The sequence below is a fragment of the Rhamphochromis sp. 'chilingali' genome, assembly GCF_963969265.1.
Source record: "Rhamphochromis sp. 'chilingali' genome assembly, chromosome: 1".
Lineage (NCBI taxonomy): Eukaryota > Metazoa > Chordata > Actinopteri > Cichliformes > Cichlidae > Rhamphochromis > Rhamphochromis sp. 'chilingali'.
In genome coordinates, this window is record NC_137929.1 from 22769873 (window position 1) to 22794810 (window position 24938).

The following is a 24938-nucleotide window of genomic DNA, read 5'->3' on the forward strand; positions in this document are numbered from 1 at the left end:
TCTCTCAATCACACCACCACACAGTACTGACCCACACATATGGTTCTTACACACACACTGGACTTTCTGGACTTTGGTTTTGCACAACACTGGTCACTATATTCTTCATTTCCGGTTAATACTTGTACAGCTGCTGTTATTGTGTATATATTTATTTAGATTTAGATTTCTTCATACATTCTTATATAGTTCTATATTGTGTATTGTGTATTTTGTTGTACAGTTATTTTATTTTCAACTTTAATTTATATATTTATCTTTATCTGATTCTTCCCAGTTAAATTTACCCTTCATTCTAATTTGTGTTGTACAATTATTTCATTTTTAACCTTAATTTATATTTTATTCCTTCCTAGTTAAATTTACCCTTTTTAATTTTTCATATTTATTTCCTTTCTTATTCATAGCCTTTTCCTTTTTTGTTTTCTTTAGGTCACGAGCAGTTGTCCAAGCATTTCACTACATATCGTACTGTGTATGACTGTGTACGTGACAAATAAAAATTTGAATTTGAATTTTTGAATTTGAGATCCTTCATTGGCAGGTTGTAGACACAGGCGTCAGGTTGTAGACACAGGCGTCTGCTTGTGGGTTAGTTTTCGTCCTACGATGATCATTTTTGCCTCCATAAGTGTAAATCAGTCCTGGACGAGATGTTTCTGTTTCTTTGAACCAGTAAACACTGTGTTCTTCATCACAGGTCCCAGTGTGTACCGTGCAGTTCAAAGTCACAGAGCCTCCTGGCTGGATGGTCACAACACAGTGAAGGACACTTTCCACCCCTCACATGGACTGTTTCCCTCCTTCCATCTGGCAGACGGTTTCGCAGCATCAAAACCGTAACGACCAGACACTGCAAGAACTTTCCGCCCCCAAGCACTCAGAGCCCTCAACTCACTACCACCAAAGGACCGAAAAACACAAACAGTTTTACAAACACGTCATAAAACTCACCAAAAAGACTCAAAACCAACACAAAATTCCACAAATTTACTACAAACTGGACGTGGGAACAATATGCTTATCTGCACACCTCAGTCACATAGTTACTGTCTTTGTGTATTGTACATAGATATATTTGGTAATAGTACCTTTTTAGCTCTTATTTTATTATAGTTTTATATCTCTTGGAGATAATTTGTTTTATATTCTCATAAATGCACCATGCGGAGCTTGGGGTGAAACGGCATTTCGGTACGCTGTATACTGTGTATATTTTTTTACTGACCATAAAGACCTTAAATCTTGAATCTTAAATTAATGACTGAGATTAATGACTGCTTCCTTTGTCCATCCAGTAACCATGGACACGACCAGTGTCCAGCACCAGTCTGCCCAGCTGGTTAATCCCTCTGTTGTCCCTGCTAGAATTTCCAGCAGTGAAATTCTGGGATCCAATCTTCTGAACTGCTCATCTCGCAGAAGACGAAGGGAACAGCAGAGTGTCTCCGGACGTTTCAGTTTATACTTTGTCAAGTGCCCACCTTTCTACCTTAAATATCCAGTCACTGATCTTCAACAACACTTTATAATTTTCTCTCTTTTAACATGGAAAATTTCATTACATTAGAACATTCAGTCATATATGAATAAGCTTCACATGACGATTTATCCAGTTTAGATTCCATTAGCACATTCACTTTAGCATAATCCTTTTAATCCACATACTTTTTCTCTTTAAAACTGTTTGTCAATCACAATTTGAGACTGAATTAAGCCTGTCTTTAAAATCATTCGTAACTTTTCGCAACATTTAAAACTATTCTTTTTGTTCAAAAGTATGGGTGATGCTAGGGTTGGCGACACAGTCCTTTTCTCAGTCCCAGACATGAATAAAGTTAAACTGTGGATCATGTCTACACACCTAAAATCTAGAAATTACAGAAATAATTTCCACTACTCAATCTGCATTTCTTTGATAACATATTGAGCAGACATATATTTTTGATTTATCTTTGATTTAAAAAAAGATTATCTACATAGTAGCAGATAGGCAAGCTTTGTTTTAGCACTCATTTTCATTTTTAACACGTAAGGCTGGGTGTCAAGTTGTTTTACCACCTCAGCTGTGATGGCAGGGGGCGGCCACGGGGACTTCAATCTCTCACCCACTCAGCTGTCCAAAAAATCTGGTTAATCATAGTTAATATGTTTGTATTGTATTGTATTTTGTTGTATTTACTTTTAAAAAAAATCTTTGACTAATGTTAAAAGACTAACGCTAAAAGAAATGAAATCAGGAAAGTGGCAATTATTTTTTATGACACTGTTTATAAGCATTTAAATCAAATGCAGAGCTGAGTACAGGATCTACTACATATAAACACTGTGAATTTCAGATTCCAGCACACAGGCTAAAAACTGTTTTGTTTGGAACAAAATCAAACTCATCTTAATATAAAGTTGCAAAACTCATATCAGGAAGTTCACAGACAACAAATGTCTTTAGGTCTTTAAATGCTGAAGCCTGTTAAAAATAACAAAAGCACAAAAACAGATAAGAAACTCATCCAGTTCTACTGCCTCATACTAGAGTAGACACTTTCAGCCTTGCTGTTGTTACTCTTTCTTCTTGGTCTGCCAGCTCTCGGATCCCTTAAAGCCGCATAATGGATGTCTCCTTCATTGTGCTGATAATAAAATATAAAATATATACAGTTGCATAAAATTACTTAAAAGACTGAAAATAAATTGAGTCAGTTGTTAACATTTGAATGTCAACACAAAAATTACCTCTGTGTCTGCTGAGGAAAGAGGAGACGTTCTTGGATGAGACTCTAAAAAAAACAACGGATGAAGTTCTCTGACTATGATGCTGGGTTGATTCAGTTTATATTGATAGTAACAATAGCAGTTGCAGTACCTGTGCACGTGGTGCTGTTTCTCTTGTGGGTTACACACAATAAAAAAGCCATTAAAACACTCAGAAGTGTGGTGAATGCCAACGCTCCACTCAAGAAATACACAGAGACACAACAGTTCCCCTCATCTGTGGACAGACACCAGGAAACATTAAAGATCCTTGACTATACTCTTATGTACTTTATAATAATATTGCCAAGTTACTCACCCTTAAAGTCCAGCTTGGTCCTGTTTCCAAACAGTATGTGTCCACATGAGGCAACAGCACAGTAGTAGGTCCCAGCATGAGCCGTATTCAGGCTCTTCATTGGCAGGTTGTAGACACAGGTATGTGTCTGTGTGTTGGGTTTCCTCTCACACTGATCATTCCTGCCTCCATGGGTGTAAATGATTCTTGGGAAAGACTCTTCAGAGTCTCTGAACCAGTAAACACTGTGTTCTTCATCACAGGTCCCAGTGTGTACTGTACAGTTCAGAGTCACAGAGCCTCCTGGTTGGATGGTCTCAAATGCTGACTGATGCACTAAAGTTGGGATGTCCAAACCTGAACCCTTTACATCAACAAAAGTACCCTCTCCAAACTCAAACATGTAGCCATAAGCTCCACAGTAGTAAATAGCAGAGTCTGAAATTTGCACTTTTGTTATCTTTAAGTAGATTTTTCTTTCCTCAGTAGCTGCTGTGAATCGTGAATCATTCTTGAATTCATCATGAAACGTAGCATTGGTGCCGTACTTGTACAAAGTAGAAATGAGCTTCAGTTTGTGTCCCAAGTTCAGCTTGTACCAGAAAAACTTTGCCACATCGTTACCGTTATAAAAACAATTCAAAGTCACACTTTGCCCAGTATTAACTGATATAAAACGTCTTTCTTGATCAACAGACAATTTCAAATCATTTGTGTGAGCTGAAATAAAATGAGAACCAAGTAAGTACACAGGACACATGAAGGCATGGCAAAAAGGTTCAGACGGTAGTTTAAAGAGAAACTTACCCATTTGCCCCAGAAACAAACATGTGAGATAAAAGGCAAACTGTGTCGATGTCATCATGTTGTGGTGAATGGAAAGAGTCTCAATCCTGTCTTCACTTTTAAGAGAGAAGAATGCATTTTATTGGCCAACCAGAGATGACTCAGCATGTGCTATTTAGGGAGCTTGATCACATGTCCACTGAGACCTATAGTGTTAAGCTTTGATTCTGGATTGATGAGAAACAAAGTTAACGCTTTTTCATTTGAACATCAAATATTTGATTTACAACTCCAACTCCTGTAGTGTGATTTCTTTATACAGAATCACACACTAAGACATGCAAAAAGAAGATAATAGTATTTTAAATTAAACACAGGAAGATGTATAGTTATGTAAAGCTGGACAGATTTTATTTTTACGTGACCACTTTTTAAAAAAAATTAAAAAAGGCTTTAAATAAATGTTATCTTTACTCTTAATTTGTTGTTCAAAATATTGGTTTTGAATAAAATATTTTGAATCTTCACTTAAAATTCACATCTTTTTGCAGCATTATTCATTTTGAATTATTTTACATGAAATACATATATTTCACATACGTGTGAACTAGAGGACTAATATGGATGCAGACTACAACTTCATGAGGTGATGGGTGCATACAAATTTGTCTACAGTCAGGACACAGCCATCAGTATGTGGGACACGCTCTACCAGGTGAGTATGCTTGGTGAGGGATTCTTTATTATTAATCCTTTATTTATCCAGGTAAAAAATCTCATTGAGATTAAAAATCTCATTTCCAAGAGAGACCTGGCATTCTTGATGACAATGCTGCAATACCCCCAATTTTACAGGTATTTTTGTGTCTGTTCTAAAAATTTTTAGTTCAATGACACAGTGTAACAGAAGAAGAGACAATTGTTTTCCTGACTTATCCATTATTCTTTACTTCTTTTCAGAATTTTCATTTGCTTGCACAATTCAATTCAATTTTATTTATATAGCGCCAAATCACAACAAAAGTCGCCTCAAGGCGCTTCATAGGTACAGAGAAAAACCCAACAATCATATGACCCCCTATGAACAAGCACTTTGGCGACAGTGGGGAGGAAAAACTCCCTTTTAACAGGAAGAAACCTCCAGCAGAACCAGGCTCAGGGAGGGGCGGGGCCATCTGCTGCGACCGGTTGGGGTGAGAGAAGGAACACAGGACAGTTGAACTGTCATGAGCAACAATTGTGATGTGGTTATGAAAGCATGCTGATGTCAGCATATGTCCATCCATAAGCCAATTCAAGGTCATGGTGTTGCAGGCTGGCTCTCTCAGGGGATGGACCCAAAGGCAGGACTCCAGAGAGAAAGCAAGAACTCTGATGATAACTTTCAGTAATGGGATGTACAGTGGCGAAGCTTTGGAGTGTGTTAAATCCAGGAAGTCTTTAATGAAACATGTATTGACGTCGCAAACAGGTGAGCTTGATTGCTTCAGGTGCGTCCAGGAGGAGGATGGAGATCCCAGAAGGATCCCACCACACATCCATACAGACAGAGAGAGAGGCAGGAGGTCTAGAGGACCATGACAGTTGGTGTGATTTATGAACATATATATATATATATATTCCTTCAAATTTTGTGTGAAAAATGCTGACAGGTGAAAGGACATTTACCGTCCCAGGACCTGAAGCTCAGTAAAGCACTCCTTCGACAGCCACACCCATCTGTTCTCTGATTGGATTGTTAAAATTGGGATTGACATTACATTGACCAATCACCAGCAAGGAAGAAAAACTGGGTCAAAATTCATACTTGCAAGTAGTGACGGAATTTCTGGCTCTTTTTAGAGAACCGGCTCTTTCAGGTCAGCTCACTAAAAAGAGCTCTTCAGGTTGTTTTGTTGCTTTAATTAATTAATTATTAACAACAATATAAAAATATGCACAAAAGGAATTACTAATGTAAAAAAGAAACATGGTTTTATTTAGATATGTTTATATATAAATATATGTGGTGGCCCATAGAGACAAAGCACGTACAAACTCCAAAACACATTTGTAGTGTTAACTGAACTTCCAAAACAGAGCTACCGAGATCACTTAAATTACACAATTGAAAGCATATGTGTATGGTTTGTGTATTTATACACAAGCACTCATATACATTCAAATAAAAAAATGTTTATTTACCTGTTACTACCACACACCAAATCCGGTCGTTGGTACTTCGTGGCTTGTGTAGCCGCTAGGTAACAAAAGCTCAACACTGTGCCTAGCATCCTGGAGCACTTCTGTTGTGTTTTGTACGTGTTTTGGAGTTTTTACGTGCTTCTGAGTTTTTACATTTTGGAGTTTTTATGTGCTTCTGAGTTTTTACATACTATGGAGTTCGTACGTGCTTTGTCTCTAGCGGCCACAGTAAATATACTTTTATCTATTCACTCCACATAAAATGTAATAAATAAATCTGTCATGATGTGGAATGGACTCAAGCGCAGACGAGGCAGCTAAAATACAGTTCCGTTTATTGGTATACAACACCAGGTGCCCTCTCATACAAGTGAGAGGGCAAGGGGGATACAGGGCACAGGGGAATCCGGAAAAGGAGCTCTTCACACACGAGGGACTCCACAAAACACAGCACATCACCAATCTTGCACACCCAGGGCTCCAAGGGAAACGGAATTCCTGTTCACGGAAAATAAGCGATTAATCTCATCAATCAGCGACGTGAAAAGACAACAAGGAACTAGTACTCCGGAGATTACTACCGAGGTTACTCAATAATCCAGCAACGAGATGTTTCCAGCCACTGCTGGATTTTAAAATTTTAAAATCTTACTTCTTGCATACAAGTGTATCCATAAATCTGCTCCTTCATATTTGTGTGACCTGCTCCATATCACCACTGTTTCCCGCACTCTCAGATCATCATCTGCTATTCATCTTACTGTTCCGTCCTCACACCTTATCACTATGGGCAACAGAGCTTTCAGTCGCTCTGCTCCTCGGCTCTGGAACTCTCTTCCTCCTGCACTAAGAAATATTGACTCCCTCTCCGTATTTAAGACACAGCTCAAAACACATCTGTTTAAACTGGCTTATTCGCTTTAATGCTGATTTTATCTGTTGTCACGCTCTGTTTTGTAATTTTAACTTATTTTATGTATTTTATGACTATTGTTCCTTTTATTAATTGTGTTTTTGTAAGGTGACCTTGGGTTTCTGAAAGGCGCCCTCAAATAAAATGTATTATTATTATTATTATTATTATTACTGCCTTAAGTAGTCGATGAGGTTACGCAATGAGCCACAATATAATTTGTATCTAAATTATATCTATCACTGTAGCTATGTTTATACATGTTCTCCTTGTTTATTGTGTGGGGTAAGTGATGATGGGAATAGTGGGATTCAAAAGAATGTTGAGCATGGGGTAGGGATTAATAAGTATGTTATACTTCTTCCTACTCCATTTCAGACCTAATAATTGTCATTTCATGTCATTTAGACTCTGTTTTATTTTATTTATTTTCTTTTTTTTGTTTTATCTGAGCACATACGTGTGTGTATTTACATATATATTTGTATTTGTAAATGCAAGTATGTGTACTTGTGTATATATTGTTTTTTTCTGTATATGTCTGAAATAAAGATACAATACAATCTCAGGTGCGAGGGCCAGGAGCGTGAGCTTGCAATGAGCTCTGCCCCGGTGAGACAGGGCAAGCGTGAGAGAGGCAGTTGTAAACAAGAAACATATGTAGCCAACCTGAGTCCGCCGGGCAGACACGGGGAGCATGACAAAATCATATAATACAAAAACCAACTATGCACTAGGGGTGCAACAATACTTGTATCAATATTGAACCGTTCAATACAGTGCTTTTGCATCGAACAATACAACATTTTTTATGTATTTTATCAACTTTCCTTCTGACGATGCTGTCTGTGTTGAGCGCTCAGTGGATCTGCGCTCGACAGTGCAGCCTAGGCGAAGTAGTCGAACGCAGATTCACTGAGCGCAGGGCAAGCTTGCAAGACAGAAGTTAAGCTCTCTGTTGCAACATGGCAAATTGAACCTCCCCCACCCTCATTCAGATCTGGCGTTTGGAACTATTTTGGTTTTCATGTGACGTATGACCCTGAAGGTAAGCGCGTCATGGAAAAAAGTAAAAGAGTATGTTGGATGTGCCACGCAATGTTCAATTACATGGGTGGGAGCTAGTGCGTTAGCGCAGTTAGCTTGTTAACGTGTTGGCCGTCCAGCCCCACACACAGGGCGATCCGCGGTAGCTTGTTAACGGAGATTTGCCGTGTTGTGGCGTTAACGTCATTTCAGATTAACGCTGACAGCACTAGTGGGAACACAACGAATATGACTGCACATTTACGCTGATATCATCCTAGTGCAAAGACAAGTGGAAGCAGACAAAAACAACAAGCCTGCATGCTACAAACTTTACCCGAGTCATTTAGACAGCCGTTAGCACATGATTCTCCTTATGGGGACCTGATATGTTTAATATGCTGCTGAGAATATAGTCCAGAAGAAGCGTATAGTATAGCTTTTATTTTGGAAAGAGCCATTTCTCTGTAATAAACTCTCTTTTCCAAAGACGAGTGATTTCCGGATCAGATAGATTAATTTTTTTATTACTTTGTTTCAGCAACATTAAATTTAAAAACTGTACTTTTGAGTTAAAATATATATTTATAATTTTAATAAATGACAAATTAAAAAGGCATGAACATTCTTTTTTGTATCGAAAAAATATCGAACCGTGACACCAAAGTATCGAATCAAACTGAACCGTGAATTTTGTGTAGCGTTGCACCCCTACTATTCACATTTCAACTTTTAATTGTTTAAATTTTCAGCTCTTTCCTTTGAAACAAATTTAAAGTGAAACAACTCAAAACACTGCAAACCACAACACAATTAAATATAAATTAAAATATGAAAACAAAAAGAAGATGCACATTCTCTGTCATATAGGCCCGCATGGATAAACTTTCTGAATCCTTTATCATCTGCAACTGAAAATAGTTGTGGATGATTACTATACCTTTCTAATGTGACGTTGTTGTCCCCAGTGTTGCCAACTCCTCAGTAAAGAAAATCGCTATTGGTTGTCCTAAAAGTCGCTAGAAGTCGCTAAATGTAGTCATCGCCTAATTTGCATAATTGGTCATGCTAGTCTAATTGTAACCTATGTTGTTGGAGAGAGAAATAACATGGAAGAGAATTGAGTAAGTGAGTAAAAAACGTCCTAAATGCATTTAGAGTTTATTTAGAACTACAAATTAAAATTAAAACTACAAATCATTCTTTTAGCAATTATTGTTTTTTTTAATGTCACAATTCCAACCCTGCTCCTTTACCCAGGCTTGGACCGGCAAAAGTGACCCGAAATAGACACTCTGGTGGAGTTACTTTGTGTGTGTGTGTGTTTATAAGTAGTTTTAAACCTTGTGATCCACAAAACAACATAAGAGTAAAAGAAGAACTGACTGCGTTACAGCACCCGCTACTTGTTGAGAGTAAAAGCGATACGTGCTTTCACGTCTTTTTTTAGCGACTCTTTTTAGAAAAAAAGTCGCTAAGGGGTCTGAAAACTCGCTAAATATAGCGACAAAGTCGCTAAGTTAGCAACGCTGGTTGTCCCTGGCTCTCGTTCTCTCTCTCTCCCTCCCACTCTGTTCCTGTGCTACTGCGAGTGTAACTACTGCCCCTCCCCCCTCTGCCCAGTGCAAAGCACAAGGCTCGTGTGCGGAGTGAAGCGGAAAAAAGTGCGAGATAGAGGGTGAGAGAAAGAAAAAAAAAAACAACCCACGAGTCGGCTCACATCGTTCAGTTCAAAGACCCGGGCTGTTTTGTTCGTGACCGACACATCACTACTTGCAAGTTGGATCTGTAACCAGACCTTAACAAAAATAATTTGTAACTTGTGTAAATATTTTTTGCAAACACACACACAAAGAAGACATACAAACAGGATGTATGTAGATGCACAAACATAACACTTTCAGTTTACATGGTTACAAAACTCAGTTCACAACTACGCATTTGATTTACAAGTACAAAATATTTATGACCACAATTTGAGCCCATAGAGCGCCACCCCAAGGCAGATCAGCAAATATACTCCATAAACACTCATGAACCATGGATCCCAGACTAAATCTGTCTTTCTTTAATCTTTCAATCTGAAGAGCACATGATGACCAAACCCCCCCCCCCCTCTCTTTCCTGTTCAGGGTGATGTTGTGATGCACAAAAACAATTTAAATAAACAGGTTGGAAAGCTCGGGCTCATTATAAACATGTTATTATCAGGAAAACTAAAAAGACAGCAGCGGTGTACTCTTTACAGTCCTTTATTTTTATGATATACTGGAACAAGAGGCTTTCATTGACAGCTGATGCAAAGAATTGGAGGTAAAATTTTACTCTCCAGTACTGTTAAAAATATGATTGTTCTTACAGCCTGATATCACAGTTGCTCATTACATTATGGAAAAGTCAAATCATGGATCATCAACTTCATTAAAACATTTAAAGTGTGAAGGCTGATCTTTGTTATCCCGTAATTATTATTTTTTATTTTAATTTAATGTTGATGAATGACTACACAGGTATGATGGGTCACATGGAGATAGTTCTCAATATCTGCAAAACCTCACAAAAACCAATCAAGCATCAGCTTTTGACACTGAAACAAAGAATGATCCTAACATCTCTATGTTGTTTGACAGTGTGCCATGCTTATTATTTAAAGTAAGTAGTTGTTTGCCAGTGAATAACAGTATTTGTTCATTTTTTTCTGTCTATAAAACAGTACCAGAATAGCTGGGATGGGTATAAACTGGAAAAGCACTTGCATGTTTGTTTTTAAAAAGCTTTTTCAGTAGATTTATTGGAAAGAACATCTCTTCAGTTACCACGTTTAGGTGAAATCATAAAACCAAAACTATAGATAAAGGAATTCTGTACTTTGTCTCTGTATATCACAGCAAAGATGAAACATTTTCAGCTCTTCTGCTTTACAGTAATGTAGATGCATTCACTCCAGGTGTCATCCCGCTCTCTTCTTGATCTGTTTGTTTTGTTCTCCCTTAAAATGTTCTGGTGATCCTAGTAAAGGAAAAAAGTAAATCACAAATGTGCTTCTTTGAAGGATAAAAATTGCTGAACCAAAACAGAAATTACATCTTCATTTTTTTAGTTACCTCTGAAAAGCTTCCATGAGACTCTGAAAAACAGAAGAAAATCTTTTTAGCACATGACATTCAATGCATGAATAAACTTTACAACAACACTTACCTGTGAAGTGGATGCTTTTCTTTTTTGTCATTACAAACAATATGGACATCAAACACAAACTAAGGACACAAGTGAATGCAACAATTCCATTCAGGACATGCACCAAGTAAAGAAATCCCACCTCATCTGCAAATTGAAAGAGAAGAAGAACATGCAGAATCTTCAGCTGTATTATAGGAATGAGCTGAGAATGGAATTGAATATATTTTTGAATGCGACTCACCTTCTAAGTCCAGCTTGGTCCCGTTTCCAAACAGTATGTGTCCACATGAGGCGACAGCACAGTAGTACGTCCCAGCATGAGACATATTTAGGCTCTTCATTGGCAGGTTGTAGACACAGGTGTGTGTCTGTGTGTTGGGTTTCCTATCACACTGATCATTCCTGCCTCCATGGGTGTAAATGATTCTTGGGAAAGACTCTTCAGAGTCTCTGAACCAGTAAACACTGTGTTCTTCATCACAGGTCCCAGTGTGTACTGTACAGTTCAGAGTCACAGAGCCTCCTGGTTGGATGGTCTCAGATGCTGACTGCTGCACTAAAGTTGGGATGTTCGACCCTGAACCTTTTACATCAATGACAGTACCCTCTGCAAATGCAAACCTGTACCCATAGCTGCTTGCACAATAGTAAGTAGCAGAGTCTAAAATTTGCAGATCACTTATCTGTAAGTCAATCTTTCCTTTTTCAAAATTCACAGTGAACCGTGGATCACTCTTGAATTCATCATGAAACATGGCTTGATTGTCCACTGTGTTGACAGTACTAATGAGCTTTGACTCCTTTCCCAAATGTAACTTATACCAGTAAAGCCTTGCCACATCGTTACTTTCATAGAAACAGCGCAGAGTCACATCGTCCCCAGTATTAGCTGATACAAAATGTCTTTGTTGATGAACAGACAAGGAGAATTTGAGGTCATTTGTGTGAGCTGAAATAAAATGAAAGAACGTAAATGAACATTTGAGACACAAGGAAGAACGGTAAAAGTTTCATGCTCCAGTTTTAAAAAACTCACCTGTTTCCACCAAGAACAAACATGTCAGATAGAAGACAAACTGCGCAGGTGTCATCGTGTTCAGACTCTGGTGCTGAATGAAAAGATTCTTGAACCTGTCTTTGCTTTTCAAAGAATCAGAATCAGAATACTTTATTGATCCCTGGGGGAAATTATTTTTTGTTACAGTGCTCCATTTTAAACCAACATTAAGACAAGACAGACAATACGCTAACTAAGAATAGTACAATATATACATATATATACATACATACATACATAAGTCACTTATAAATAAATAGTTGGAAAAGAAACATGTGTAGCTGTAGCAGCAAACAGTGTGTTAAGTGGATGCGTTGTACAGGGAGATGGCCACAGGCAGGAATGATTTCCTGTGTCGTTCAGTGGTGCTTTTCGGTAATCTCAGTCTCTCACTGAACGAGCTCCTGTGACTGACCAACATGTCATGGAGTGGGTGGGAGGTGTTATCCAACATTGTCTTTATCTTGGACAGCATCCGCCTCTCCGACACCACCTTGAGGGAGTCCAGCTCCATCCCCACAACATTGCTGGCCTTACGGATCAGTTTATTAAGTCTGTTGGCATCTGCGACCCTCAGCCTGCTCCCCCAGCATGCAACAGCATAGAGGATCGCACTGGCCACAACAGACTCATAGAAAATCCTCAGCATTTTCTGGCAGATGTTGAAGGACCTCAGTCGCCTCAAAAAATAGAGACGACTCTGGCCCTTCCTGTAAAGTGCTGTGGTGTTTTTAGCCCAGTCCAGTTTATTGTCAATGTGTACTCCAAGGTATTTATAGTCCTCCACAATGTCAACACTGACCCCCTGGATTGAAACAGGGGTCAAGTGTTTCCTGGTCTTCCTGAAGTCCACGATCAGTTCCTTGGTCTTTGCCACGTTGAGCTGCAGATGATTCTGCTCACACCACGTGACAAAGGAGTCGACCACAGCCCGGTACTCTGTCTCATCATCCCTGCTGATGCATCCAACCACCGCAGAGTCATCAGAAAACTTCTGAAGATGGCAGGTCTCTGTGCAGTGGCTGAAGTCTGTGGTGTAGAGGGTGAAGAGGAAGGGGGAGAGGACAGTCCCCTGTGGTGCCCCTGTGTTGCTAATCACCTTGTCAGACACACACTGTGGGAGACGTACATATTGTGGTCTTCCTGTCAGGTAATCAACAATCCAGGACACCAGAGAAGCATCCACCTGCATCGCTGCTAACTTATCACCCAGGAGGGTCGGCCTGATGGTGTTGAAAGCACTGGAAAAGTCAAAAAACATGACCCTCACAGTGCTCGCTGGCTGGTCCAGATGGGTGTAGACACGATTGAGCAGGTAGATGATGGCGTCCTCTGTTCCGAGACGAGGCTGATAAGCGAACTGAAGGGGATCCAGATGTGGTCTTACTATGGGTCGCAGCTGGTCCAGGATGAGCCTTTCCAGGGTCTTCATATTGTGGGAGGTCAGTGCCACGGGCCTGTAATCCTGGGGGCCACTGGGACGAGGCGTCTTTGGTACAGGGACGAGGCATGATGTCTTCCACATCACCGGGACCCTCTGCAGACTCAGACTCAGCATAAACAGTTTATGAAAGACTCCACACAGCTGGGGGGCACAGGTCTTGAGGACAAGGGGACTCCCTCCGTCTGGTCCAGCAGACTTGCCTGAGTGAAGTCTCCTCATTTGCATCTCAACCTGGTATTGAGTGAAGGTGATGGGTGGGGGAGGGGTGTCAGGAATCTCACAGGAGGCAACATGTGAAGAGAGAGGCTGGCACAGTGGTGTGGCTCTGGATTCCAGGCTGACTGCAGGTGAGGTTGTGGGGGTGGGAGCAGACACTGTGGTGTCGAATCTATTGAAAAACAGATTCAACTTGTCGGCTCTATTCTCACCTCCCTCAGCTCCCCTGCTGTTGGTTGGCCTGAATCCAGTGATGGTCTTCATGCCCCTCCACACCTCTCTCATGCTGTTCTGCTGGAGTTTCCACTCCAGCTTCCTCCTGTAATTGTCCTTAGCCTCTCTGATCTTGTCCTTTAGTAACACCTGGATCTTCCTCACCTCCTCTTTGTTGCCCCCTCTGAAAGCCCTCTTCTTGTTGTTGAGGAGGGCTTTGATGTCCTTAGTCACCCACGGCTTGTTATTTGGGTAACAATGAACAGTCTGAGCTGGAACAATGGAGTCGGTGCAGAAAGTTATGTAGCCTGTGATACACTCAGTAAGCCCATTGATGTCCTCGGCGTGAGGCTCACAGAGTGTTTCCCAGTTGGTCACCTCGAAACAGCCCTGTAGTTCCGCTATTGCCTCCTCTGACCACCTCCTAACAGTCCTGGTGGTCACAGGTTCCCTCCTCACAATTGGCACATAGCGGGGGGTGAGGTGAATCAGGTTATGATCTGACCTACCAAGTGGGGGGAGGGAGGAGGAGCTGTATGCATCCTTGACGTTAGCATACAGTAAGTCTAAAGTTTTCTCTCCCCTGGTGGGACAGTCCACATATTGTTTGAATGTTGGTAGTGTATTGTCCAGTGATACATGGTTGAAGTCACCCGAGATCACAATAAAGGCACTCGGGTGCTGAGTCTGTAGCCGAGCTATGGCAGAGTGGATAGTGTCACATGCAGCTGTGGGGTTAGCAGAGGGGGGAACATAGACAGCCACCAAGATGACGTGAGAGAATTCCCTGGGTAAATAATACGGCCTGAGTCCAACAGCACACAGTTCAGTGTCCGGGCAACAAATCCTTTCTTTGATTGTTATGTTGGCAGGGTTACACCACCGGTTGTTAACTAAAACAGCAAGCCCACCTCCTTTACGCTTACCGCTAGCGATGCTGTCCCTGTCCGCCCGAACAGTGTGGAAGCCTTCCACGGAAGCATTCTCATCGGGAATGTCCTGGTGCAGCCATGATTCGGTGAAACACATCAGGCTACACTCTCGGTATTCCCTCTGACTCCGTACCAGTGCTGAGAGCTCGTCGATTTTAATTGCCAACGATGGCACATTTCCCGTCACGATAGACGGCAGACACGGTTTAAACCTCCTCCTCGCTTCGAGCCTCCGCTGTCTCACCGTCACCTTTTTTCTTCTCTTCTGTCCTTGACCTCTGCATCCCCGATGTGTTTTCCTCCAAATTTCAGCTGGTACTTCTGCGGGCCTGGCCAGCGAGCCGGCCGGCATCAGGGCGATCAGCTGATCTCTGGAGTAAACAGTCCGTGCGTGTAGGAGATGTGCCGCGGTCCCGTTCCTTGATAAAAGTAACAGTTCCACGGCCACCAGAAGAACAAAAACTCTCTCAATCCACATGATTGAGTAAGAGATAGAAAACGGAGGAAAATACAAGTCAGAAAAAAAAAGAATACGTAAGAAAAAAGAGCTAAACTAAGAGAAAAGCAGGAGCGATTGTAACAGGCTGCACGCTGGTTGGCGCATGTGCATTAAAAGAAGACTGTGTTTGACTGGCCAACCACAAATGACACAGCATGTCCTATTTAGGGAGCTTGATCACGTGTCGGCTGACACATATATCTTAAGCTCAGTGTCTGGACTGTTAGGAAACAACATAAATGATGGTAAAAGAAGGCTATAACCTGTTTCTTTTGCAGCATACTTTTAGTAAACGTGAAATATAATGTTCATTATTGTCTGTTTTCATAGTAAGAACTTCTTTGGACGAATACAATTTTTTTGTACTTTTGCCTCTGATTTTTAAATTAATCCTTTAAGACGTACCATAGAACCAAGTCCACCAGAGCTTATATTGTATTTTTTACATGCTGTAGTGCCATTTTGGGGAGTATTTCAAGTTGCTATACATCAATACAACCATTATAGCCCGAATTTTAATAATATGTTTTGCATTAAGTGGATAGTAATTACATAAATTGCAAAAAAGGACAATAAACTACAAAAAACTTGAAAATCGTTTTGGTTTTTTTAACATATATTTCTAGTTATAAGAGGTTATAAGAAATCTAAGAGCTTTATCCCTCAAAACTGTAAATACAAAAAAGTTGCACAAAATAGTTTTTATAGTTTTATTTTTAAAATACACCAATTTTTATATACTGCAGGAAAACTTAAAACAACTATTATAATGCAAATTTGCAAAAACAAAACAGCATGTGCAACAAAATAAACTATTTCCAGCAGTGCAATTTGAGTTCTAAGGATCCCAGAAACAAAAACAAAGTCATAAATTCAAACATAACTTTTAAAAACACCAGTACAGGCTTATAGGATCCTGAAGGTAAAAAACTACATTTCCGCGAAAATGACATAACGTCCGGTTTCGGGCAGGTAATAGCGGATATGCGATAGTTCTCGCTGACATCTATTCCAACATAGGAAGTGTTATGAACAGCTAATCGGATCAGCAAAGCGTGTTTCTGTAATATTATGTTTTTGTTACTGCAAGTACTTTTAATACAATTTTTGCAAAGCTATATGTGGAAGGAAACCGTGACCTAGGAAAAGCTGATTGCATAAGATGTAAGTACAGCTCCTCCGGTTTCATATGCAAAAAAAATTATTGCGCTAGCTTACGTGGTTGCAGTTCTACCAGGATTTTAAAATAGTTACACAAAACGGAGCGTGCCCGCTCCGACCGGCTTTAAAGGGTTAAACTTCAGTCAGGGTTTGCATTAACTGTTTAGGAATTAAACACATTTTTCTGTTCACTGTGTTCAGTGTTGAGTGAGTGGAAAAGTACAAGTTGTCACCGAGTGGGAGATGGAAGCATGTAAAAATAATAACTAATGCAGCCAAAAAGAGTGCCTGACGAGCGCAGTTGTAAGTAAGCTATTAAGACTCGACTGTACACTGTGTTCGTGTGTTCAATTCAATTTATTAACCTACCTCTGAGATGAAGTGCAGCTGTGAAGAACGCTACAGCAGGCAATGTGGTGCTCTTAATGTGTCTATGTTAATTTGAGCTCCCTGAAACCGCAACAAGCAGGTATTTATGTTTCTACAATTTTATTTGCTGGGTTTAATTTCATAACAGCGTTATTGCAAACGATGTTGCATGATGGTTTAAGTTGATTACTTTCACTGAAGATGTAAGAAAAGCTAAAGTAGCATTATATTTTTATGTTTAAGATACAGTGACGTTCCTAAATTTAACTTCCTTTATTTTAATTTTTTCTCACAATGACGATGCTGAGCAATCCTGTTGGTGAACTTGGATTCCGGTCTTTTAGTCTGACGTGATTTGCCGTTTCCAGGCGTATGTACCTTAATCGAGCCATGTAATAACAACATGTGCCGGAACATAATAGAGTAAAAGAAACATGTTTGTTCAGACAGTGAATGGACTGATTCTTGTATTGCGCTCTTCTACTCTCCAAGTTTACTCAAAATGCTTTATACAACATGGCACATTCACCGAGTCACACACACTATCTCTAAACTCAGTGCTTCTTAAATACGTTCACGCTCTTGACACACAGACTGGAGGAGCCAGGGATCGACCCACCAACCTTCCGATCAGTAGGTGACCTGCTCTAAATCCTGAGCTACAGCCACCTAGTGGTAAACATGAGTAAACCCTCACTAGGTTTTGGATAAAGTGTACACTCAAACCTGTCAAAACTGCATTTGTAAGTTGGCTATCATAGCGGTATAGTATTGCAACATGGCATTTGGATCTTCTAACTAAAATAGGAACATAAACAGTGCCATAATTGCCAGCTTGATGCCAGAATCGACCCAGACCTGTTTTCTATAAGCCTGGGCCACATAAACCAAACCACAATCAGGCCAGATATGGCATGCAGTGCCATCAACACCAGGCCTGGCTCCTATCTGGATGACATACTACTTACCATGCCAGAAGTCAGCCAGTAGTGCCTGCTTGACACCAGATCCGGGCCACACCTGTCTGGTATGTGGGAAGTCTGTCATGTCTTAGGGTAGAGGCCTGACAAAGTGCAACCCAATTACATGACAAAAACAGTTATCCAGAGCACCTCACCCAATCCCCACCCCTTACCTGCCTGGATTGCCTCTATGTGCCCCCTTTACATTTCTGTCTGCCCCCTCATATATGCCTGTCTAGAACCAGCCCAGACCAACATGCAGGTAATTTCAGATGAAAAGCTTCTTTCATGTCAACAAATATCAGAAAATACCAAAACTGTGTGCAGTTTGTCGCATAGTATGTTGCTAGTTAAGGTCCAGCTGCTTTATTTCAGAGGGAAAGAAAATAAAGAGAGCCAACTTCACTCAGAAATAGAGAAAGACAATAAAGACAGAACAATAGAGGAAGAAGACAGGTTAGATTTAAAGGTAAGGACTGCACTGCAGCTGCCACACAGTGACATGTGGGCAAGGCCTCAAGTAAACATACACTAAAGCTACAAGAAATGGATGTTGTTCAGGTCAATGGAAGAAAGGGTCTACTGGGTACATAGTAATTGCCAGGGAACTCAGTGTGTGTGTGTGTGCGCACACAGATGCATGAATCTTTTCTTGTGTGCATATGGCAGTTTGACAAATGAGGATGTGCCTGAATTCATTTATTTACGCCAATTGTTTCCTTCCCCACTCATTTCTCATTGTTTTGTTTCTTTTTTTCAGGTAATGCCAAATTGTACAGATGTTGGCTAAAATCAGTGGCATCCTGATGTCATGGCTGTAGTGATTTGTAATTCCATCCATTTTCTTAGTAAAGTAGTTGTAAGCAGCAGTTATAAGGAGGTTTTGAACAGGAAACTGTTAGGTTAGGAACCAATACTTGTACTTAGTGACAAGATATGACCTGTTTGAAATAAGTGATAGAATTGGTTATTCTTTATGGTTAGTCTGTAGAAACAGTAGAGAAACTGATTCGTTTTTTTGTATTAAAAAAGTAAAAGGTCTGCTCATTATTTGTCCGAATTTATTGTCACTGTAAAAGTATTGTGTTATAGAAAGATAAAACACTCAAGAAAGCAACAACTTCCAACAGATACCATCTCATACAAATGCTTCAAAGGTTGAATTCCAGCACACACAGTAAAAAGTGTTTTATTTGGTGAAAAAACTCAACATGAAGTTACAAAACTGCAATGCTTATATCGTGTCAGTGTCTTATTCTTTAGCATTTAAAGGCTTTGAAGAAATATACTAAGTATAAAAACTACCAAGATAACTATAATACACAAAAACACACACTGATTTCTACTGCTTTATACTTGAGTAGACACATTCAGCCTTGCTGTTGTTTCTCTGTCTTCTTGGTCTGTCAGCCTTGTGGTGCCTTAAAGCTGCATAATGGAGGTTTTCTTCATTTTGCTTGACCTAATAATAAAATATAATTGCAAAATAACAATATACAACTTAAAACAGGCTAATAATGTTTTACAATGATAGTGTGCAAAAGTCAACACCAAAATTTACCTCTGCATTTGTTGAAGGCGGGGAAATTCTTGAATGAGACTCTGAAAAGAAAATGATAAAGTGTTCTTACTATTATGCTATGTTGGTTGACTAGATGTTGACAATAACAATAGCAGTTGCAGTACCTGGGCATTGGTGCTTGGTGCAGTTTCTTTTGTGGGCCATATACAATAAGAAAGCCATTAAAACATTTAGAAGTGTGCTGAATGCCAAAGCTCCACTGAAGAAGTACACAGCATTCCCATCATCTGTGGACATTAAGACACCAGCAAACATTATATATCTTCCAGCTAGCTCCTATGAAATATTATAATATAAGCCATCCGAGTTACTCACCCTTAAAGTCCAGCTTGGTCCTGTTTCCAAACAGTATGTGTCCACATGAGGCGACAGCACAGTAGTAGGTCCCAGCATTAGCCGTATTCAGGCTCTTCATTGGTAGGTTGTAGACACATGTGTGTGTCTGTGTGTTGAGTTTCCTCTCACACTGATCATTCCTGCCTCCATGGGTGTAAATGATTCTTGGGAAAGACTCTTCAGAGTCTCTGAACCAGTAAACACTGTGTTCTTCATCACAGGTCCCAGTGTGTACTGTACAGTTCAGAGTCACAGAGCCTCCTGGTTGGATGGTCTCAGAAGCTGACTGCTGCACTAAAGTTGGGATATCCAACTCTGAACCTCTTATGTTGATGATAGTGCCCTCTCCAAATTTAAACTTAAATGAATAGCTACTTGCACAATAGTAAGTAGCAGAGTCTGAAATGTCGAGATTTGTTATTTTTAAGTAGATTTTTCCTTTTTCAGCATCAACTGTAAATCGTGGATCACTCTTGAATTCATCACTAAAGGTGGCGTTGGTGTCAAACTTGTAAAGAGTAGAAATGAGCTTTGGTTTCTGTCCCAATGTCAGCTTGTACCAGTAAAACCTCGCAGCAACATCTCCTTCATAGAAACAAGTCAAAGTCACGCTGTCCCCTCTGTTAGATGTTATGAAACGTCTTTCTTGATGAACAGAAAAAGAGAATTTGAGGTCTTTCGTCAGAGCTGAAGTGAAATGAAAGACAAAGTAAACACAATTATGGTCTCATGAAATCATCGTCATTCATTTTAAAAGATTCAAACTGCATTTTATAAAACACACATACACGCACAAACACAAACACACACAAAAACACAAAAAAAACTTACCCATTTTCCCTAAGCACAAACATGTCAAATAGAAGGCAAACTGTGCAGATGTCATTGTGCTCATATCGTTCTGCTCATTGTAAAGAGTATTGACCCTCTTTTAAGAGAGAAGAGTGAGTCTGATTGGCCAAGCAGAAGTGACATGGTATGTCCTGTTAAGGAAACTTGATCACATGTCACCTGCTACCTATAGTGTTGAGCTCAGTGTCTCAGAAATATTGCATGGTGAGAGCTATATAAAATGTAATCTCTTGACATATATACATATCTTACAGTCAGTCACTTTGCTAGCGATGCTATACCTGTGGATTTCAACTGAATGCCAGGTAAGCAACAACGAAGAATCTGATGTTGGTTTAAAGAAATAAATCAACCAGTTTCTTTGTTGATTTAAAGTCAATAAATATTCATCTCTGCATACATGTGCTAATGAAAAGGAACACACTAAAAGTAAATATTGTAATTATGTATTAATTTATGTATTTATTTATTACTTTATTATTTAAACAATAAAGACAAAAAACATACCTGATTTAAATTTGGCCAATCTCATTCAAGGATGAGTTTCTATACTGTCAGACTCTCACATTAAATCTAATATCTACTTGCATATATAAATCTTCAGTGCATGGTAGAGCTCCTCAAGTGCAGCATAAATTATATAGGTCTGAAAACCCTCAGCGAGAACTGGCTACAGATACAGACTACGGAATGGAGCAGCTGTCAGCCACCTCCTGCATACAGCTTGATGACATCAAGCTGTATGCCAAGAGCAAATGAGACATTGATTCACTGATCCACACCAGCAGGATATACATCGGAATATCATTCGGACAGAAGAAGTATAGTTGGATAATAACAAAGAGAGGGAAGGTAGTCAAAGCTGAGGAGATCGAACTACCAGAAGGCAACATTGTAAATATTGAGGACAGCTACAAGTACCTGCAGATCCCACAGCCAAATGGGAACCATGACGAGAATGATATGCAAGCTGCAACCACTGAGTACCTGCAGAGGGTTAGGCAAGTCCTGAGGAGTCAGCTGAACGGTAAGAACAAGATCCAAGCTATAAACATCTACGCCCTGCCCGTGATCAGGTACCCTGCTGGGATAATAAGCTGGCCAAAGGAGGAGATGGAAGCCACTGACACCAAGACCAGGAAGCTCCTGATCATGCATGGAAGGTTTCACCCCAAGTCCAGCGCCCTGAAGGTGTATGCTAACTGGAAGGAAGGAGGCCGGGGACTGGTGAGAGTCAGCACCACAGTCCAGGATGAGACAGTTTACATCCACGAATACATCAGGAAGATGGCCCCAACTGACCGCGTGCTCAGTGAATACCTCAGGCAACAGAAACCCTAGAAAGAGGAGGAAGAGGAGGAACCGTATGTACCACAGGCAAACAGAGGAGGTGGCTTTTTTTTAAACATCAGGGACACATATTATTCCAAGCTAATCTCTTACAGCTATTTATTGTAGCATGTTTTTATTTCAGTACTTACTTCAGATACACCATATTTATTAATGTAAATTTGAACATATAGGATTCTGTAGTTTTAAGGATGCAGGGATTTTCCATTGTTTAAACATCAACACACAGACCTAAGCCTGGACGTAATTTGCTTTCCAAAATTCAGCAACAGTGCTGCATGTCGCCAACAGCTCCACATTTTCTCCCTCTGTACCTGGATGGTGCCTCTCTGCAGCACCAAAGGACTCCACGAGCAAAATGCTTTTTATGTTGTTTTTGCCAAGCCATATGTGGAAAGAAACCCTGACTTAGGACAAGCTGATGGCATAAGATGTAAGTACAACTCCTCCAGTTTCATGTGCAAAAAAGATTATTGTGCTCGCTTACGTGGTTCCGGTTCTACGGGGATTTAAAAATAGTTATGCAAAACAGAGCGTGCCGCTCCGACCAGTTTTAAAGGGTTAAAAATGTCTCACTTCTACTATTACTGGATGTCATCACAAGAGCTGGCTTTTCTATGAGGTGCCCTGTGTTTATGTGTTTATGGAGTTTAGTTTCTCCAATGTCTGAGCACTCCTCGCTGCACTGCACAGCATACACTATGTTACTTTTAGTTTGCTCAGAAGTAAAGCACAACATAAAGCAACCATCATTGAACAGAGGGGGTGGTTTACGACACCAACTGTCCGCCACCTACAATTTAGTCTTGAGATCCTGTCCCAGGTATCTAAACCCCCACTCATATCTTTTGTCCGGTGACCTCAATGGGTCACATGATAGGGTGATGCAAAGTCTCACAATGGTTTCACCCAAGACCTATGGTGATAATGATCCACATCTTTTTTCACACCTTGGCTCATGTGACAACCACCACTAGGGTTTAAGTACCTGGAACACTCCCCCATTTGGTTTTACAACCAAAGAAGCCTGTTGGATGAGAGGTGAAATGTCTTCATGAAACTTAAAGAACTCCAGTCGCTTTCTATCCACACTCTTTAGACTGCCATTAGTACTTGCTTCAATCAGCTCAGCACAGCTCCACACGGTTTTTAGGATTTTCCATTAGGCAATAATACTTGATACCAGGTACCACAGATTAAGCAGCAGGTATAAAATCACCGTGACATCTGTCACGGTGCTGCGTCTTTGACCAAGCATTTTGAGTTTATTTTTTCATATTCTAGGCTTGAGGAAGATTATATAGGTTTAAGTTCCGTTTTATTTTGTCTTCAGTTTAGTTCTTGTTATGTCTCTGAGTTTATTTGTACTCTGGTTTATGGGTTCTTGTTATCATCCCCATGTCTCCAGTGAGAGTCTGCCGTCTCCTCTGTGTTTATTTGTTTCCCCCCAGGTCATGTGCTGTTTTTCATGTTTGTGTTGGTGTCCTGTGTCGTCCTCCCCCCCATGTTCCATCTTCATGTATCCCCATCTGGGTGTCAAGCTTGTGTGTGTTTTTGAGTCTCTGTGTTCGTGCTACTTCCTGTTTTATTTTGACAGTGTCTCGCCCTGTATTCAGTATTCAGTGCATTCAGTTTTGCTTCCCCTGTCTCGTTATTTGTCCCTCCTGTGCTCCCATGTGCCTCCACTCTCCCTAATCACCCTTTTGTGTATATATTGTGTGGGTTTCCCTGTTGTTCCTTGTCAGGTCATCTGTTCTTACCCCCCTGTGTCTCTATTCCTTCGTGTTTCCCAGTTTCGATTAGCTATTAGTTGGGTTGTCTGATTTGTACTTTTACATTCAACCTAATAAACAGCACATCTTTGGTTAAAACTAGTTCCTGTTCTCTTGTGTTATTGCGCCTTGGTCCTCTCTCTGCTTCACACAATCTGCAGCTGCAGATCATGACAACTCCCACCTTTGTTGTAGCGTTCGTGTCACATACAAGTGAAGTTGTGGGACAAGTCCCAGTGTATACTGTACAGTTCAGAGTCACAGAGCTTCCTGGCTGGATGGTTTCAGATGCTGATTGTTGGACCACAGCCTTGATGTTCAAATCTGAATCTTTAACACCAACAGTAATGCTCTCTGAAAATGTTGATGTGTACAAATTGGAACATATACAGTAGTAAGTTCCTGAGTCAGAAATGCACACATCTGAGATTATTAAGTCATTCCAGGGTGAAGCGTGGATCACTCTTGAATGTATCATAAAATGTGGGATTGTTTTCATATACATAGAAGGTAGAAATGAGTCTTGGTTTCTCTCCCAAAGTTTGCTTATAGCAGTAAAACCATGGAGCTCCATCACCTTTACTGTAACAATGCAAAGTCACGCTGTCCCCAGTTTTAACTGATATGAAATGTCTTTCTTGAGGAACAGAAGAAGAGGTACTCAGGTTGTTTGTCTGAGCTGAAGTGAAATAAAAGACAGACCAAATGCAGGTTATGGACTCTTTAAAGCATGAAAATACATTGAAACTTTCAAAATCAAACTCACCCATTTCCCCCGAGAACAAACATGTGAGACAGATGACAAACTTCGCAGATGTCATCTTCTTGAAATAATCATGCTGAATGAAAAGAATCTCAAACCTTTCTTCACTCTTCTTACAGAAGACTGTGCCTGATTGGCCAAGCAGAAGTGACACAGTATGTCTTTTTAAGGAAACATGATCACATAGTGGGAAAAAACAATGTAATGTTTGGTTTTCTTCCTGAATGCTATCGTTATTTATATTTACTGCGGGAAGAAACGGTAAAAACAGCATTTAATAAGGAAAATGCTC

The 24938-nt window shown here is 40.2% G+C and overlaps 3 protein-coding genes across 3 annotated transcripts; all 3 read right to left on the minus strand.

The window, feature by feature from the left end:
• Positions 1-2311: 2311 nt before the first annotated feature.
• LOC308406533 (uncharacterized protein) lies at positions 2312-3907 on the minus strand. The gene is made up of 5 exons (XM_080897608.1): positions 3857-3907; positions 3071-3769; positions 2864-2989; positions 2734-2777; positions 2312-2630 (listed from the first exon to the last, which is right to left on the minus strand). Exons 1-5 carry the CDS (start codon positions 3858-3860, stop codon positions 2517-2519), a joined length of 987 nt encoding a protein of 328 aa, XP_080753734.1. The 5' UTR covers positions 3861-3907; the 3' UTR covers positions 2312-2516.
• A 7151-nt stretch (positions 3908-11058) lies between these two features.
• Positions 11059-12229, minus strand: LOC308407542 (immunoglobulin kappa light chain-like; the record flags this gene model as incomplete). The annotated part of the gene is made up of 4 exons (XM_080899259.1): positions 11059-11085; positions 11278-11282; positions 11380-12087; positions 12175-12229. 4 exons carry the CDS (start codon positions 12227-12229, stop codon positions 11059-11061), a joined length of 795 nt encoding a protein of 264 aa, XP_080755385.1.
• A 7651-nt stretch (positions 12230-19880) lies between these two features.
• On the minus strand, positions 19881-20744 carry LOC308407546 (immunoglobulin kappa light chain-like; the record flags this gene model as incomplete). Its single annotated transcript, XM_080899272.1, has 2 exons — positions 19881-20596; positions 20741-20744. The coding sequence occupies 2 exons, from the start codon at positions 20742-20744 to the stop codon at positions 19881-19883; spliced, it is 720 nt and encodes a 239-aa protein (XP_080755398.1).
• Positions 20745-24938: the final 4194 nt, after the last annotated feature.

Coding starts and splice junctions, on each gene's coding strand:
- LOC308406533 (XM_080897608.1), bottom strand. Junction 2,990..3,070: donor GACCAAGCTGGACTTTAAGG/GTGAGTAACTTG, acceptor GTCTGTCCACAG/ATGAGGGGAACTGTTGTGTC. Junction 2,778..2,863: donor AAACAGCACCACGTGCACAG/GTACTGCAACTG, acceptor TGTTTTTTTTAG/AGTCTCATCCAAGAACGTCT.